Genomic DNA, 18,429 nt, shown 5'->3' on the forward strand with positions numbered 1-18,429 from the left:
GCGGCGTGTTCGAGGCGGAGACCCAGAGGGAGCCCCGCGCGGCCTCGGTGAGCGGCGCCCGCCGTCGGGGTCTCGCAGCCGCCGCCCGCCCGAGCGGGGAGCGGGGTCAGGGGGCTCGGGCGCCGCGGGAGGCGGGCGCGAGGCGGGGGCTGCGGGGGCTCCCCTGGGACCCGCCCCCCGGCGCGGTCCCCGCGGGTCCCGCCCTGTCCCGCGGCGCCAGCCCGCGCGCGCAGGTGGACCCGGAGCGCCCGCCGCGCGCCTCTCGCGCCGTCTTTGGTCCCGCAGGTCCCTCGGGGGAAAGGCGGCGGCATTTCTGTTTGTTTTTGCTGGGGCTGGGGGGAGGGGGCGAAGAGTGGGGCAGTTTCGACTGTGCAGTGACAGGAAGTTGGAAAATGAAAGTACAGTAATTCAGGGCTTACCGAGGCCGGTGCGGCGGCGGCGCTTCCTCCGAACTTTGATCTTCCGTGCGGCGCGCGGTCCCCGCGTGTCTTCCTTTCCCCACGCCCGCTCCTCATCCGGTGTCAAGTTTCATTTTCTCCCCTCTCGCCGGCACATCCCCCCCCCCCCCCACTTTCCGCTTCACGGGTAGCTGGGCCCGCGGCTGCTTAATTCTGAGGAAGATCAGTTGCAGTCATCTTTTGGGGGCGGAATAGCAACTGGCCTTGGTAGGAAATAAGAGGTATTGTTGAGGGGAGCAGTCAGAAGGTATGGGCACAGCTGGCAGCGCCCCGGCCCCTTGCTAGTTGAAGTTTAGGGCATTTGAATAAAGACTGAGTTTTATTCATCAGGTGATTGGGTCCGATCGTCCCTCCTGCCCTGTGGTCTTCACTCACCGCCCCACTGCGTGCAGAACTTGGTGCCTCCATAGTTAGGACTGTCAGTGGTGTGTTTTTTTAAAATGTAGTATGATTCACCCCGCCCCCTTTGATTTTATTTAAACGTTAAAATTGCATAAGTGGAATTCATTACATTAGGGAAATCCTGTTTTCAGTTGTATTGTACCGGAGCAGAATGCTTTTAATATTCTCTTAGTGTAGGCTGCTCTGCAGTTAGACACCTGGTTCTTTTTTGACAACCACGGTGATTATAATTCAAGACTAGTCTTGAAACATTTTGTAATTTGGTATTGTCTCATTTAAGCAGCGCGCTGAATTGGAAGACATTTGTTTTTTTGGATCTTAGGTACTGTTTCTGAAAAACAGTTGGGCTGTGGGTCACCACAGCAACTAGACTATGTGTATTATAAACATATTTAGGGTGGAAAAGTTTTCATTTAATAGAGACTTCCTTTCCCCTAATAAGTTATTTCAACATGCACAGGGATGAGTCTATTATCTTTGAAGTGTTGAGGCAGAAGCAATTAAGTTTCCACCATTTAGCCCCTCAAAAATTAGATTCCTTCATTTGGATCAAGTATTTCCCTCCCGAATTATACTTCTACTGAAAAAAACAAAAGCTTTTAAAACTGTAATTAGCCCTGGCCACTGTGGTTCAGTGGTTAGAGCATCGCCTACTCATCAGAGGGTCTCTGGTTCAATTCCTGATCAAGGTCATGGACCTCTGCTGCGGGTTTGCTCCTGCCCCAAGATTCTGCCCCCCCCCTTCTACTCTCTGTAAAGCAATGGAAAAAATATCCTCAGGCGAGGATTAAAAAAACAACACCCCCCCCCCCACTGTAATTGTAGGAAGCCTGAGATTTTTGTAAGAAGGAAAATAAAGGGTTACTTTATTTATTTATTTTTGACTGATGGGTGGCAAGAATGAAAGTAATTATATTTTCTGACTCTTCATTTCACCTTTGTAATTTAATAACTGTTTTCTGGAATGTTTTTCCTTTAGTTCTCTCTATGGCTGAGGAAATCATTGAATTTCATATTAAATAGCACGCTTTCAGGAGCTAAAATGAAGAGGTTCAACTTAGCCTTATACACAGAAGTCCCCCAAGAATAACCTGCTGTCAGAATTGAATGAAAATGCTTCTTGAAGGTACCCTCTGAAAGTATCCAGTTTATGTCTTTGTTTTGTGCAAAAAAAATTCTCTCCCAATACTTAGTCCAAAACCACAAGGCCCTTTTTCTTTTCTTCTCGAAGCCTCTGTCCCAGAGGCTGGTGAGGAATAGCATCGGCTCAGGGGCATCAGCATTTCCCACAGCAGTAGATTCCGCCTGAAAATATCAAACAGCTCAATACACGGCGCTCCCCTGATAGCCACAGGGGCACCTTGGTTATATACTAAACCCGCAGCACCTTGGGAACACTTGCACTTTGGGGGACCTCCCCTTTGCTCAGATGGCACCTGTGTGCTCCCTGTGGAGCTGCTGAGGTTGCTGTCTTTTTGCAAGTATAGCTTATCTGCTACATACCTGTGGGGCTCAAGCATTATCTACATGAGAGGTATCAAGACTCTAGGATTTGGTTTTGGGAATTTTTCCAAAAACAAGTGGAATTATAGGTTCCAAATTTGTAGTAGTAGTAACTTTCTTCTTTCCTTCCTCTTCCTTCCCTTCCCCCCACCCCCTCCTCCCATCATCATGATCATCCAATTCACACATTCACACCCCTAATCCTATAAACATTCTTTTCTTCTTCTTTTTTTAATCTTCCCCCAAAGGAGGGAGGGAATTTTTTTCCATTGACTTTTAGAGAGAGTGGAAGGGGGGTAGGGGAGGAGAGAGAGCCAGAGAAGTGGAGGTGAGAGACTGGTGGATTGGTTGCCTCCCCCACTCACCCTGACAAGGGGCGGGGGGGGGGGGGGGGGGGGGGGTGGACATGCAACCCAGGTACCTCCCCTTGACCAGGAATTGAACCCAAGACCCTCTGGAGCGCAGGCTGACCCTTTAACCACTGAGCCACACGGACCAGGGCCCTATAAGCATTCTTGATGTGAAGATGATATCTGGAATTGGGGCTGAGTTCTTTAGTTAAGCTGAAATTTACTAGGGAGTAGTTTTAACAGGTTTAGACTAATAAGTAATTGTTTAAATGAGGAACACATGTAGTTAAAAAGTAACTTGCCATGAACAGGCATCCGAAGAAAGGCCACTGGTAAACTCTGAGAAATGTCAGGGAGCCCCGTGCCCCCAAATGCTTGATGGATATAATGAAAACTGCTCTTTTAACCCAGCTTAAGTGAGGTTTTGGGAAACTGATTTCTAGTGGGCTTGGTTATTTAGCATTAAAGTAGCACTTCATAGTTGTAGGTTACTTAGTACCTAGTATGGAACACTACCTTACAGCCCACTGTCCAGGTCTCAGTGCTGCTGTCCATCAAGGGAAGTGCTTTCCCTAATGAACGGGGTATGTGGCCTGCGATGGAAGAGTTGGATTCATGGCCTCAGCTTCTCCATGAACTCTACCTGTGGGGGGCTTCTCCCCCTTTCTGTTCTTTATTTTCCCATCTCTACTTTTAGATGACAGTACCTCTGTATAACCCGCTTTCAAAGTGATAACTCTGGGGATTGTTGGAGGACATTTGGAGGGTCTCAGAAAAGTTCTAGAAACCCAAATACTTTCCGCTTCAGTTCCTCATCTGCCCTTTCTGGGAGCACACATAGGTGACTCCTAAGGATCCTGTCTGTCCTCTGTGAGTTAGGCCTTGTTGGAATTGAGCTTCTTAGGCCTAACTTTTGTAATGTTTGTTTTTAATATCTTTATTGAGATATAATTCACATACCATAAAATTTACCTACTTAAAATGTAAGATGAAATGGTTTTAGTATATTCAGAGTTGTGTAACCACCACCACAATCTAAGTTTAGAATATTTAAGTCAGTTCACACCCATCCTGCATCCTTCAGCAACTGATCTACTTTCTGTGTCTAATAGATTTGTCTATTCTGGACATTTTATATAAATGGAATCAGACAGTATTTGCCCTTTTGTGTATGGCTTCTTTCATTTAGCATAATGTTTTCAAGGGTCATCCATGTTGTAGCATGTGTCAGTACTTACTCTGTTTTCTGGCTGGATAATCTACTGTATGATTGTACTACATTTTGCTTGTCCTATTATCAGTTGATGGATGTTTGGGTTGTTTCTGCTTTTTGGATATTATGAGTAATGCGGCTATGAACATTCCTATACAAGTGTCTGTGTAGACACGTATTTCCTTTTTTATTGGGTATGGAGCTGGGAGTAGAATTGCTGGGACATGTGGTAACTCTGTATTTAGCATTTTGAGAAACTTGAGGCTTTCGCTTTCTCCGCAGCCTTGCTAACACTTGTTATTGTCTGTCTTTTTAATTGTAGCCATCCTAGTAGGTGTGGAGTGGTATCTGAGATGGTTTTCATGTTCATTTCCCCAATAATTAATGATGTTGAGCATCTTTTCATGTGCATATTGGCCATTTGTATATCTTTGGAGAAATGTCTTTTGAAATCCTGTGCCTGTTTTCTGCTTTTTCTTTCATTGTGAGAGTTCTTTATAATTTTTTTGATACAAGTCCCTATGATTTGAAGATACTTTTTCACATTCTACAGATTGTCTTCTCACCTGATGGTATTGTTTGCGGCACAGAAGTTTTAAATTTGGATGTAGTCCAATTTACCTGTTTTTGTAGTATTTTTTGTTGTAGTAGTGGTTGTTAATCCTCCCCTGAGGATATTTTTCCATTGCTTTTCAGAGAGGGTGAAAGGGAGGGAGGGAGGTAGAGAGAGAGAGAGAAACATCAGTGTGAGAGAAACACATCAACTGGTTGCTTCATGCATGTGCCCGACCAGGGGCTAGGAGCGAACTGCAACCCAGGTAGTGCCCTTGACCAGGAATCAAACCCTCGACCCTTTGGTGTGTGGGTCAGTGCTTTAACTACCGAGCCACGCTGGCCAGGGCTGTTTTTGTCGTATTTTAATGGCTTGATTTAATTGTTTTCAAGTCCTATCCTGATGCATTGAGATCTTATTTCTAGATATAAAAAAAGGGAGGTTTTTGTTTTTGTGTGGGTATAGTTCAGTTACAGGCTTCTTAGGATGTGCTTATATGTATTTGGCCAGAGTTTCTGCCATAAAGGATTTTTCCTGTTAAAAAAGGTGTTTTGAAGTTTTATGAGGAAAATAACTTTGTGCAAGCCTTTCCTTGCTGCTCTGTTGCCTCAACCAGTGGCTATCAACTGGGATGATTTTGCTCCCCGGGAGGACATTTGGCAGTGTCTGTAGACATCTTTGATTGTCACAGTTAGACAGGAGGTGCTACAGGCATCTAGGGGGTAAAGTACAGGGGTGCTGTTAAACAGTGCAAAGGATGACAGCTTCCAGGAGCAAAGAATTATCTGGCCCAAAATCTCAATAGTTCGGAAACTCTGGCCTAACTAGGAAGATCCCAAAATTGGGGATATTGAAGGACTTTTCAGTTCATGTCTTGATAATCAAGTAAAGGTTGCTAATGGAATAAAAGGTGGATCGATCGCCCTGGCCCGTGTGGCTCAGTTGGTTGGGCATCCTCCCGTGTACTGAAAGGTTGCTGGTTCGATTCCTAGTCAGGGCACATGCCCTGGTTTTGGGTTCGATCCCCAGCAGGAGGTGTGCAGGAGGCAGCCGATCTATATTTCTCTCTTACATCGGTTTCTCTTTCTCCCTCTCCCTTCCTCTTGTTCTAAAAATCAATAAACTATTCTTTAAAAATAAATAAATAAATAAATAAATAAATAAATGGTGGATCTATGCAGGTGGAATCCTGTGGACAGGTGGTGACAGAACTTGCAAATTAAGTCAAGGAACATTTTGCCCAGTTTTCAGTGCTGCCAGTTTATATGTAAATTATATTTATGATAATAGAAACGATTTGAAAGAGAAATACCAGTGGAGCAAAAGTAGAGGTAATCTCTATACCCATGGGCCACACTGAGACACACACATACACATCCTGGCAAGTAAATCAACTGGTCTGATTAAGATAGATGCCGAAATGGTGGTCTCCTCGGAGAATACAACAATGAATTTGTAAGATAAATTTAATAACCATGATACTCTAGTGATTGGCAATCATCGGGCTGCTCATATAATTTATGGCACTAGCTTCATCTCCCAGCAAGACTTTTTTTTTTTTTTAATATATCTTTATTGATTTCAGAGAGAAGGGAGAGGGGGAGAGAGAGATAGAAACATCAATGATGAGAGAGTCATGGATCGGCTGCCTCCTGCACGCCCCCTGTTGGGGATCGAGCCCGCAACCCAGGCATGTGCCCTGACAGGGAATCGAACCTAGATCTCCTGGATCCTAGGTCAATGCCCAACTTCTCAGCCATGCCGGCTGGGCAAGACTTTTCTTAAGCAGTATGGCCTGCTTGAGAGTTTAAACTCTGGATTGGATTGCCTAGGCTTAAATCTCAGCTCCATCATTTGCTTGTGTTACCTTAGACAATTTACTTAACTCTTTTATCGATCAGTTTTATCATATATAAAATGAGGCTACAGTAGTATCTGTTGTGGGCATGAAAGGAAGTAATACATTTAGAGCACTTAAAACAGTACCTAACATGTTCTGGAATGTCGGCTGTTAATATTATTGTATCTCTTCTCTGTGCACCTCTTTCAGCTCATTGCTATGGACAGTGCTATCACCCTGTGGCAGTTCCTTCTCCAGCTCCTCCAGGAGCCTCAGAACAAGCACATGATCTGCTGGACCTCTGACAATGGGGAGTTCAAGCTTTTGCAGGCAGAAGAGGTGGCTCGGCTCTGGGGAATTCGAAAGAACAAGCCCAATATGAATTATGACAAACTTAGCCGAGCCCTCAGATACTATTATGTGAAGGTAAATACATGTCCACCTCAGAACAGGAAGTGTTCCTTCTCCTATGTTGAGGTTATAGGCACTAAAACCCTATTGTTTATTTTTTAATTGAGGTATAATTGAAATATAACATTATATTAGTTTCAAGTATACAACATAATGATTCGATATTTGTGTACATTGCGAAATGATCACTGTCCTGGTTTATTTTAACCCAGTTTATTTCAGAGCTTCTGCAACTTGGAATTAGGACAGAGAATGGAACTGTCTTAGCTGCCGTCCTGCAGACTTGTTCGGTACCCCACCCCCACCTGCATGTTTTATTCCAAACAACTGTCTTTAAAGAAAAAGGAAGGACAGGGTTGGAATAAGGAAAAGGAAATTTGAGATTTTGGAAGATAAATATTTTTGTGTATATCATGATTTACTTTAAAAGTTGTCATGTATACTTGTTTTTTAGCTTTACCTAATTTTTACCTTATAGTTTAATCCAGAGAGCACAAAGAAATACTTTAACGCATACCTGTTTATACGTAGAATTGATTTCTTAGTTAAAATTTTTAAATTGCTTATTATTTTGGATACACTTTGGGCACTGAGGGAAAATAAATGGCTCAGATGGGTAGAACTGGAATGAGAAGCTGAGACCTTGATCTCTCTCACCTTGAAGTGGTTGCTCCCACCAGCTTTGCTGTGTGGAGACGAGGGAAGCAACAGCTGGAATTTTTGAAGGAAGTAGGGACCTTAGTAGAAGTCATGTGGATTCCTTTTTGCTTACTCAGCATGCGTATGGCATGTACCTTTGGAATGATTTTAGACTGTATAGATCAGCAATTTTTGACTTCATACAGATATTTGGTTGAGAGTGTTAAGCAATTAAAATCTTTCAGCTTTTACATAACACATTAGTTCAGTTGTTAATAAGACATTTAAATATTCTTAACTTACGCTCCACAACAGTAGGCACTGTGTTGAGTTCGGCTAGGTAATTTAGATGACTGTAGGTGATTTTGAAGCTTGAAGGAAACTGCTTGTCCAATGGAGAACATCATTAGGCCAGCTTCTCGTGAGCTAGGTAAGGTAAGATTATAAGAAAGCGTAAGAGTGCTTGTTTTGTTTATCTACAGAATATCATAAAAAAAGTGAACGGTCAGAAGTTTGTGTACAAGTTCGTCTCTTACCCAGAGATCCTGAGCATGGATCCGATGAAGGTGGGCAGGACCGAAGGCGACTGTGAATCAGCCTCGCGCTTCTGCGAAGCGGGCCGCAGCTCCGGGGCGGTGGCGGACACGGGCAGGGACAGGGCGCCTCCGCCCGGCGCCAGGGCCTCGAGCCGCAATGACTACATCCACTCGGGCCTGTACTCCTCCTTCACGCTCAACTCTTTGAACTCCTCCAAGAGGAAGCTTCTCAGATCCATCAAGATTGAGAATCCAGCTGAGAAACTGGCGGAGAAGAGGGCTCAGGAGCCAACACCATCTGTCATTAAGTTTGTAACGACACCTTCCAAAAGGCCACCGGTTGAACCCGGTGCTGCCGCCGTTTCCCCTGGCTCAGATATTTCTCCGTCTTCGGAAGAAACTATCCAAGCCTTGGAGACTTTGGCTTCCCCCAAACTGCCTTCCTTGGAAGCCCCAGCCTCTGCCTCCAGTGTCGCCGCTGCGTTTACCGCCCCACCTGTCTCGGCCGTGTCCCCTTCTTTTCAGGAGCCTCCTCGAACGCCTTCGCCACCGCTGAGTTCCAACCCCGACATCGACACAGACATCGAGTCTGTCGTTTCGCAGCCCATGGACCTGCCAGAGAACCTGTCGCTGGAGCCCAAAGACCAGGACTCAGCTCTGCCGGAGAAGGACAGAGCAAGTAGCTCATCAAGGTCCAGGAAACCCAAGGGGCTGGAGCTGGCGCCCATCCTCGTGATCACAGGCAGCGACCCGAGCCCGCTGGGGATACTGAGCCCCTCGCTCCCTACAGCATCCCTCACGCCAGCCCTTTTCTCACAGGTAGCTCGCTCTTTCTTTTAAGTGCCACCATTGTGTGCGTTCACTCACCTTTCCAAAGAAATCCTCAAGTTTTAGAACCTCAGGCTTTCATGCAGCTACTTAGGTTTGCCTTAGAAAGGTTTACATATGAGCCGTGAAGGTACCCAGCCCCTCACTTCAGCTAGGATCCCCGCAGCAGGTTCGGAGCGTTGTGTTAAAAAAATCCATTGTTCTACAAGTAAATAAATATTTTGGTTTCCCACCTCTTTCTATAGAAAATAAGTATTCTCTCTATATATATTTTTTATCTTATAAATATTAAAAAAACACACACACACACAGTGATAATCTCAAGTTAGAAAACAACTGATTCTGAGAACCTTAAGAAAAAGCAGTGGTTGATGCTGAGTGGCATTCCTGCAGTTACCATAGATACTTCTTAACTTGCTGAAGTGTAACATTTATGTAGATGGATTACTCACAGACCTCATTATCAAGGAGAAGCTATGTTTGGGACGCAGTCACCCGTTTGTTTTCCCTACCTGGATTCAGACTGGCTTCTCCGAGAAAGATCCTACAAAGGACAGGTTAGGAAAGAGTTTGACCTTTATCTTTCTTAAGTTGTAAAAATAATTTCTGAGTTTTTCCTCATGATAAAATTTCAGACTTGGAGACATTTAGAGTGGAGTAGGACCATATTTGGGGCCAGGGCAATTTTTGTATTATTACAAGGGTGAAACGTAACCCCGATGCGTCATTTAATGAATGTTTCTGCTTTGTGTGTCGCAGACGCCCATCTTGCTGACTCCGAGCCCCCTGCTCTCCAGTATCCACTTCTGGAGCACCCTCAGCCCTGTTGCTCCCCTCAGTCCAGCCAGACTGCAAGGTGCTAACACACTTTTCCAGGTAAGTGACGTAAAGCCTGTCTCTTGTAAGGGGCACATGGGAAATGAAGACAGAGGCAAAAAGACAGCATCCCACCCTTCAGTTTAAGCATTATGAAACTTCTATTTAATAAATATTCTCTACTTTTGTTTTTGAATTTCTAAGTGTTAATTTTCTAGCCAGCAAACAGCTCAGATAAATATTCACAGCAAAGTTTCCTTTTCATTGTTGACCATTTACATACGTTGGAGTTGGACCAAGAATTGTTCAATACTGTAGTAGATTTTTGACCCCACTCAGTTTTTTGTCATTTGAAACTGTAGAAATCCTTTTTTATGAGGAAAAAACATATATACACATATATATTCATACGAACACATATATACGTATGTGTGTGGAAGAGATTTCTACACATAGGTTTCCCCTTTTCACTGAGGATTAAAAAAAAAAAAAAAAAATAGAGAAAACTCCTGACAATAGTATGTCAAATACTCCCATTTACCCCTCAGAATGTATATTTATCAACATTTTAAACGTCTATTTTTAACTGACTGCTGTATTATCTCTTAACCAAGATCTTAGGAAAAGCCTTACAGCTTTTAACTGTTTTTTTGCCCCAAACATCTAGACTTTATAACCTATAGGCTTTCTTATGGTTGATTCATTTACTATTTAAGGGTGACTACTTGGAAGATTTTTTTACATTTTCTTTTGTAATTTAACTTTTCATTTGTTCTTTTGGAAAAGAAATGTTAAAGAAAAAGAGGAAAGTAAATTAAAAATCTTTCTATCTCTGCATTTTTTGACAAGTTCTAAATTATTGAATAGAAAACATTGAGAATTTTCCTTGTTTCATTTTTCTTTGCCTCTCGCAAACCGATAATTGAATTATAGAGTGAGCTGAGACCTTAAGTGAAGTTGTACTGCTCAGGTAGCTGCAGCCTAGAATCTCCCTCTAGCACTGGTCTCAGACTATGTGATGGGGAACCCTTGTCTGCAATGAGCACCCTATAACTGTTTGCACTAGTTATAAACAGTTAACAGGTGGCTATCTCTTTCTGGACCTCTTTCTGACAGCCTGTGATTTGCTTTGTAATGAAATATACTCTGTGATGCATATTGTTATTTACTGACTTTTCTAAAACCTTCGTCTGGAGTCGAGTTTGTAATCCTGTGCACCTCAGGATACGAGGGAAGGTTTAGGCTTGCGCTTTGCATTCCATCCAGGTAGGCTGGAGAGTGTTAATATTTAACATTCTTCTCTTTAAAGTTTTTGTTATGCGATCATGTTCTTCCACGGTAAACAGTTACTGCCTTTGTCCTCTGAGCCACTGCTGGCGGCTGTGGTGGTCTGCCTCAGGAAACAGAAGGGACAGTAAGTGGATGCTAATGTGTTTTATTTTCTTTCTCAGTTTCCTTCCGTTCTGAACAGCCATGGGCCGTTCACTCTGCCTGGCCTGGACGGACCTTCCACCCCTGGCCCGTTTTCCCCAGACCTACAGAAGACATAACCTGTGCACTTGCAGAGTGAGGGAGCCAAGGGATAAAGGGACAGAGACCCTCAGCATGGTCGCGTCAGTGAGCGATGGATAGTTCCACAGTGCTGATAACACACCGCTGTGGGGTTTGCCATTCCCCGGAGATGCCTTCTTAGGACTCCCTTCCAGGAAGACTCAAATTGGACTGTGTTGAAAAATGCCTTCATTGGAGTCTGAACTCCGCCTCCCTCTCTTTCTTTTCTTTTCTTTTTCTAAAAACTATTTTGAGCTTTGTGTTAAAGAAATTTTTGGTGGGGTTTAGCAGCTAGCTATGTTTTGCAAGAGCAATTAAGAACAAAGTTATTCCTTCTGCCTTATTGGGACCCTTTGGCCAGAAAAATATTATGCTTTGAGTATATTATTTAGAGAAATCTCAGTTCAGTGGAATTGGCCATATCTCTAAGACTCAGTGTGCTTTGTTGAATAACTAAAAGTGAGCTGTGCATAAGCAGTAGAGGAAAAAATCATTTCTATTCACAGGAAGATTGGGGCAGTACTATTGGGGTGACTCTATTTGCTGTGTACGCTAGCATGTGTAAAGCAACTCCGCAAGAGGCTCCTTATTTACATTTATTTAGAATGGGTCTCTCAGCCCATGTGGGATCGTGTCTGAACCTGTCTACCGAGCATGGAGCTAGTCTGTTTCAATATAGGGAGATTTTTAAACCTGGGGTTTAAACAGTGTTTGGAGAGAACAGCCAGCGAGAATCTGAGACTGCATACCTGGCCCGGAGATGTTGGCTGCCCTCTGGGTGTTACGGTTACGCACCCATGGGGTACAGCATGGTAAATGATGGCTTTCAGGAGAATAAGCCCAGGTTTTGAGATTGGGAGGCATCTCTGAGTAACAGATCCAATCGAGTAACTTGAAACAGCGTGGGGCTTTTCCTGGTTAGAGGCGGCTACCCAGTGTGAAGGACCCTTTCTCTTTCCTGTGCATTTTACCTCATTTTCTACTGTATATTTATCTTTTAAATTTTAGGTTGGGAGAGGTTGTGGTAGTTGTGAAGATGTAATTAGGAAGGTGAAACCAGAAGCGAAGCCTCCAAAGCTGTAGTGAGGTAAAGTTGTGCTTATCTTGTTGCATTTTTCTTTTTAAATTAGGGAGGAGCAGAATTCATTTGGAAATGATCAGGTAGAGGAATTAGATTGTTCATACTAGTGGTGAAACATTTAGGCCTTTGTCTTTACAGTACCAAATTTGTAAAGTATTACTTTATGGTAATCAATGCCAGGTGGGGACAGCTTTGCTCATCCCCCCAAACTGAATTGATACCAGCATCTCGGTGGAATCTTTTGAAATTCTTGGCTTTAAAGTCCAGGATTAGATAGTACATGTGGCCACCCCTACCACCACTCTGTCCATTAAACTAGTCTTTAACCCTAGAAGTAGTTCCTGTAATTCAGTCACATGAACTAAATGGAATGAGGGAATGAAGAATTGTGGGCTCAAAATCACACTGATACAATCCAGCATCTTCCAGGTGTGTAATGATTTAACTGGGTTGACATCCAGTGTGGAGCAGCTCGAGCGTAAGGCAGCTGAGCTAATTCAGTAGTGGTGGAGGGACAATCTTCAGAGGGGGCTGCCGTTTAATTTGTGGCATTGGGGACCTGTGACTGCTTCATCCATGGCTCTCAGCTGGAAGGTCTGTTCCAGAGACGTGCAATAGTAGTGTTGAGAGGCAGTAGTGTTCAGCAGTGATGCGGAACAGACTTACTGGACTTTTTCCCATATTGAATCTTTTAGTTCATGTGTCTGTTTGAAATTAGACCTCTCAGCAGCACTTTGGAATAGTTTCATTAGGTCAATGAACATTTTGTACATTGAATAAGTAAATATTGATGGATTGACTTAATTAGATATTTAAAATTTTGAAAGCACAAAGACTATTTTTTGGAATTAAAGGAGAAAAGCCATTGGTTTGTTTTCCCAGATGATCTCTTTAATAATTAACTGTCTCAGCACAGGAGTGCCTGGGAAGCAAGGGCACCATTAAAACTGAGTCAAAGCAACTTCCTAGGAATAAGTTTTAGTGAATCCTCCCTTTGTAAACATCTCCTGGAAGCCTCTGAGAGGTGTGGGCCTTTAGGAAGCTCATGATGATCTGCTTTCTCTTTGAGATCGATGAATCTGGGGAAGGGGGGGGGTGTGTGTGTGTGTGTGGTGTGTGTGTGTGTGTGTGTGTCCTTTTTAAATGAAAGTTTACAACCTTAGCTCAAGTGTATGAGGCAGACTGTTCTATTTGTAAACTACCTCCTTCCTGGAAAAGTCTCAGCTTCATATTTTTTTGAACATCCACAGAGTTCTTAGCATCCAAAGGTGACTTACCACTTAAGACCAGAGCACTGGAGAGACTTACGTTTGGTAGCTGCAGCTGGTTTCCATCACTAGTCACTTTGCCAGGATGAATGTTGGTGGGCAAAAGTAGCCTAAGTTAAGATAGGGGGAGCAAGTTGAATGAGTTTTTGAGACATCTGCTGTGATTATCTTAGCTTTCCATCTGCTCTGGTCCATATCTACTCAGTTGTATGCTGGAAAATGTTTAACTACCAGGCTCTCTGAAGGGGAAAAGAAGCCCTTACATTGTAGCATTTGCTGATTTCCATGATGAATTAGTCCCCATAATTCTGATTTTAAGCTACCTCCTTGGAATTGAAAAGGGATGCGCACAGCCACACCCTCAGCCAGCAGCCCACTGCATTTAGTCCACCCTGGGGTGGTGGATTTTCACATAATTCCTAAAACATTTTTTGTTCATATGCTGATTTTTAAAAAAACAAAATTAAAACCACATGCCTGACTTCAGTAATTTTTTTTATGGTTTGTCACAGTGCTTTTGTGATGTTAGATTCCTCACGGCATATTTTGTGTGTTCAAACAAAGGTGGCAACTTCCACTGATTTTAAAAAATTTTTGCATAATGAAGAATCCAGAAACCCTCAAAAGGTCAACCTTAAACTTCTTAGAGTTAAAATAAAGGTTTAATTTTTCTACTTTTTATGATTAAAAAATAAGTGTAATTCTTTTTCTTCAAATTTTGATGGGGGAAGTAAGCCCATGATTTTTATTTTTTTTTAACTGGAAGAATTTCTTAAAGATTTACATACTATTTTAGAGATCAAAAAGGCAGGACTGACTGTTGAATCTATTTACCTGGCACAATTTCTAGTTTTCTCCATATTATGTGTCACTTAGGCTTAGAGGAAAATAAATCAGAGGCTTGGAATTCTGGAGCTATAACTGCAGGCTGTTGATAGTATTACTTTAGTTCCATTCACACCTGGCATTGTATGATGTCCAGTCTAATGACATTGTTTCTTCCTGACCTCAGAATTTGTGTTTTGATTCTCAAGTTCTAAAAGGCAGTTTTGTATGTTTCTAGTGAATTGAAGCACACTAGAGACATTCATTGGCATTTCAGAAAAGCAGTCTCCAATCTTTTTGAGCACACACCTTGATCAGTAAAAGTTTTTAAACACAAATTCCCTAGTGCAAATTCACACGTGTATTTATGTCAAGTTATATACCACTATACTAAAGTTACATGTACATTATAAGACATACACAAAAATTGAAATAGGATGGCGTAAGTAGTAAATCTTGAGGCCCTGGCCAGTGGCTCAGGTGGTTGGAACTTTGTCCCATCCACCAAAAGATAGCAGGTTCAATTTCCAGTCAGGGGACATAGCCAGGTTGCAGGTTGGGGCGCAAATGGGAGACAACGGATGGTTCTCTCTCACTTCGGTGTTTTTCTTCCTCTCTCTCCCTTCCTCTCTCCAAAGTAAAAAAGAAAGTAAATCTTGAGAAGCTCTAATATTCCTTCCTGCACCAGTAGCTTGTCTCACAACACATCACTGACTCAGGATATTGCTTCTCAGCCTAATCTTGAAAAAAACTGTAGATGCTTTTGTTGTGATGTATGGAGAAATCCTTACATATTTAATCTGATTTTCATGTAAAATCTCTAGTAGGGACTTGGAATTTTTCAGGAGAGCTTATCAGCAACTTTCTGAAATTTCACATTAATTTTTCATAAGTTACCAAGTTACCCATTACCGAATGTTTCCCAGGGCTTCCTGCATATTATTTTGGACAGCCTGTGATCTCTGTTTTCTCTTCATGTTAGGTATGACTGTCTAATGTACTTTTATTTTACTACCCTGCTTACAGACTTCTTTGGTCTTATTAGTGTTAAATTTTACCAACAAATTCAGAATTATTTTTAGTTGCTTTATGTTAAAATACATAATAACCTCCATTTCACTGCTGCATTAGTAAGGGTTTTTTTTCTTTTTATTTGTAACATTTCAGCATCTGAAGAAATGCTTTTCTTGATGGGTCCGTTCTGTGTACCACTGCATTTATTTTATTCATCCATGCCAGACCTCTAGTCTTGTGCTGAGCTGCCATTCTTAGGTGTGTCAACAGGTGTGGAGACCAGTGCAGGTCTCTGTGCAGAAACCCGAAGCTCTGAGGAATTACCAAACCAACAACGGGAAAGTTAAGAAGCCTCAGGATCTATGCAGTCTGATACCTTAGGGTATGTCAGAATGTATTCCTTCTAGAAAGGAGTTGAGTTAATTGTTCAGTCCGTGGGAGTGAAGCGGAGTAAACCATAGTCCCGTTTCTCCAGCAGGTGCTCTGGCCAGAGGATGGGTTCCATGGAAAACTCCCTTCTCGGTTTTGGGTCAGCAAGTGTTTCGTTACTGTCTTTTCATGCTGCTGGCACGGCCTGAAGCAAGGTGCTCTGCTGTTCTCTTAGGTCATCCAGCTTCTGCTTACTAAAGTCACTGTTTTGATCTTAGAATCTGGAAATCTTGTGGGCGGTAGTGTATTAAGCAAGAAAAGAGGGCGGTTTGACTTCATTTCTCATACTTGGTGGAACCTGTTAGTAGAAAAGTCATGTTTTGGCCTGTAAGCAGAGCAGATCTGAAAGGTGAGTAGCGTAAATGTTCCATCTGAGGCCGTCAGTTTCTTCAGGCTACTTTTTTGAAAGAAAAAAAAAATCACAAGAGGTTGACAGCCTGTCAGGCAGAATACAGCAGTGTCATGGGTGTTGCCGTTCACACTTGGCCATTGTGAGAGAGGGAACCCAGCGTGGCCCGAGTGCGAGGGGAAACGTTGGCTTTGAGCTTTCTACAGAAACCAGGAAAGTCAAGCTGTCGTTAACATCATTTAAAATGCAGCCTTTAACAAGAAAATTCATGAGGGATACAATCAAGCACAGTAAATCTCCTGAACTGTAGTCTTTTAAGTATAATATACATCAGGAAGTTTTGTGCAGTTTAAAATTTATTTTTAAATATATAATTAGGAGACGAGAGCATTTCTTTCCAAGTATTTTGATTATTGGCTGAGTACATATGTGTGTGTGTGTATATACCGATGCATTGACTGAGTGTGTGTGTGTGTGTGTGTGTAAGTAAATCTGTTTTTCAGAGGAAACATTTATTATTCATCCTCTAGGATGGCTCCTGGGCTATTTTATACTAAAACTTTTTTAAAAATGGCACACTTTGCAATTGCCACTTTTAAAAAAATTAATGCCTTGCACATTTCACTTTTTTAAAATGCATAGACTCATAGGCCTTAAAGACTTAATTGCTTGCCAGTATTTTAGAACTACAGCACTATATGTGATATATGTTAAAGTCATATTAAACTGTTCTCTTAATTTCACGTATTAAGCAAATAAGGATGTCCTTTCTTAAAATTTCTACATTTACTTTTGCTTTTGTGTAAAACCCTTATTACATTGGGTTCTAAGTTTCTCAGAGGGGAGGTTTATACTATATTTCTGAAATACCGATTTGACCATGGATTGATAGAATAGTGGAGGAATTCTGACATTGTAGCTTAATTTCTCCTCTTAAATTGTACACAATAAGTATTAGAAACCTCATAGTATCTTGGGCTGAATGTTCTCAAGTTTGCCTTGTTTTCCATCTCATAAAGGCCCATTCTGGCTCTTGTCCCTTCTAAGGATTATGGGCCATGCTAGGACAGGCCTGGGGTCTTCTGGAGTGTGGGGGTGTCCTGTGGCAGGGCCAGAGTTCTAGCCAATGCAGTCATTCAAGTATGCCTAGAGTTCAAGGCTGGGAATGCCATATATTGGTATTAAATCACTTGGCACTTTTTTGGACAGCATTATTAGCACTGTTTTGTTTTTAATAACTGGAAGCACTTAATGATTATTTTGTTAGTCTAATTTCAACTTACGGATACTGAGGGCCAGGGAAGTAAAGTTTATTTCTCATTTATGTTTTCTGGAACTTAAGACTGTTTGGAGAAGGGGTGAATGGATTACCTAATGAGCCATCCTTCTGCGCTCTGTAAGGTATGCTGTTTTGGCTAGGATGTTTTAAATAATTTACAAGCTTTTAATATTCTGCTTTGTTGAAATGTATGATGTTTAATGATTTGCAATTGTTAGGTTATACTCAACTGTAAACTATCCCATTTTAATTTTTTTTTTCTGTTTAATTGTTTACTGTCTGTTACGTAGGGGACAGAGTTTCTTTGAAGACATCCCATATTTTTTGTGCTGGAGGGCAGTAGTTCCTGTGGCCTTTGCATGTACATTATAGTCACTGCTTATGGGATACAGTAGCGTATTTGATGGCCTTCCCTGCTCAGTATCAGTGAATTAAGATGCATACGTGTAAAGCTAGGAATTCGTACAATTCGTTTTTGATGGCTGGAGGCCCGTTGATTCACGTTAGCCGTTCCATCCTGTCTAATTAGGGTCATATGTGTTTTCACTTTTTTTTTTTAAATATATCTTTATTGATTTCAGAGAGAGAAAAGGAGAGGGAGAGAGAGAGAAACATCAATGATGAGAGACTCACTGACCAACTGCCTCCTGCACGCCCCGACTGGGGATCGAGCCCGCAACCCGGGCATGTGCCCTGACCAGGAATTGAACCCCAGTCACCTGGATCGTAGGCCAGTTCTCAACTGCTGAGCCACGCCTGGCCGGGCTGTGTGTTTTCACTTTTGCCTTCTAGCAGTTTCGTTCATCTTTGGGCAGGTAAAATTAGATGCGAAACTCAGTCCAGCCACTTTGCTACTGGTTAGCTTTGGTTTGAGGCAATCAAATTTTTGACTAAAATCAGTTTTTTAAAATTATGCCCTTTAGTCACCAAATAATCGAGCTGATTAAAAATAAAAAGTGTTTTAACTTCGTATTTTGAAGAGCAAACAATTTTTTTATGAGCCCTACTGGATCTTAAGTGTGGACATCACTGGAAAATTAAATGATGTTGAATAATAAACTTTTCATTTTCATCCACCCAGTCT

General features: G+C 42.2%; 1 protein-coding gene across 1 annotated transcript; it reads left to right on the plus strand.

Moving 5' to 3' along the window:
- Window positions 1–13,271, plus strand: ELK4 (ETS transcription factor ELK4). Its single transcript, XM_087828248.1, has 5 exons — window positions 1–47; window positions 6,530–6,745; window positions 7,852–8,724; window positions 9,493–9,609; window positions 11,001–13,271. Exons 2-5 carry the CDS (start codon window positions 6,539–6,541, stop codon window positions 11,097–11,099), a joined length of 1,296 nt encoding a protein of 431 aa, XP_087684374.1. The 5' UTR covers window positions 1–47; window positions 6,530–6,538; the 3' UTR covers window positions 11,100–13,271.
- The last annotated feature ends 5,158 nt before the right edge of the window (window positions 13,272–18,429 follow it).

The sequence above is a fragment of the Miniopterus natalensis genome, chromosome 19 (assembly GCF_054644295.1).
Source record: "Miniopterus natalensis isolate mMinNat1 chromosome 19, mMinNat1.hap1, whole genome shotgun sequence".
NCBI classification, from domain to species: Eukaryota; Metazoa; Chordata; class Mammalia; order Chiroptera; family Miniopteridae; genus Miniopterus; species Miniopterus natalensis.

Coding starts and splice junctions, on each gene's coding strand:
- ELK4 (XM_087828248.1), top strand. CDS start 6,539: ATGGACAGTGCTATCACCCTGTGGCAGTTCCTTCTCCAGCTCCTCCAG. Junction 6,746..7,851: donor TCAGATACTATTATGTGAAG/GTAAATACATGT, acceptor GTTTATCTACAG/AATATCATAAAAAAAGTGAA. Junction 9,610..11,000: donor GTGCTAACACACTTTTCCAG/GTAAGTGACGTA, acceptor TTTCTTTCTCAG/TTTCCTTCCGTTCTGAACAG.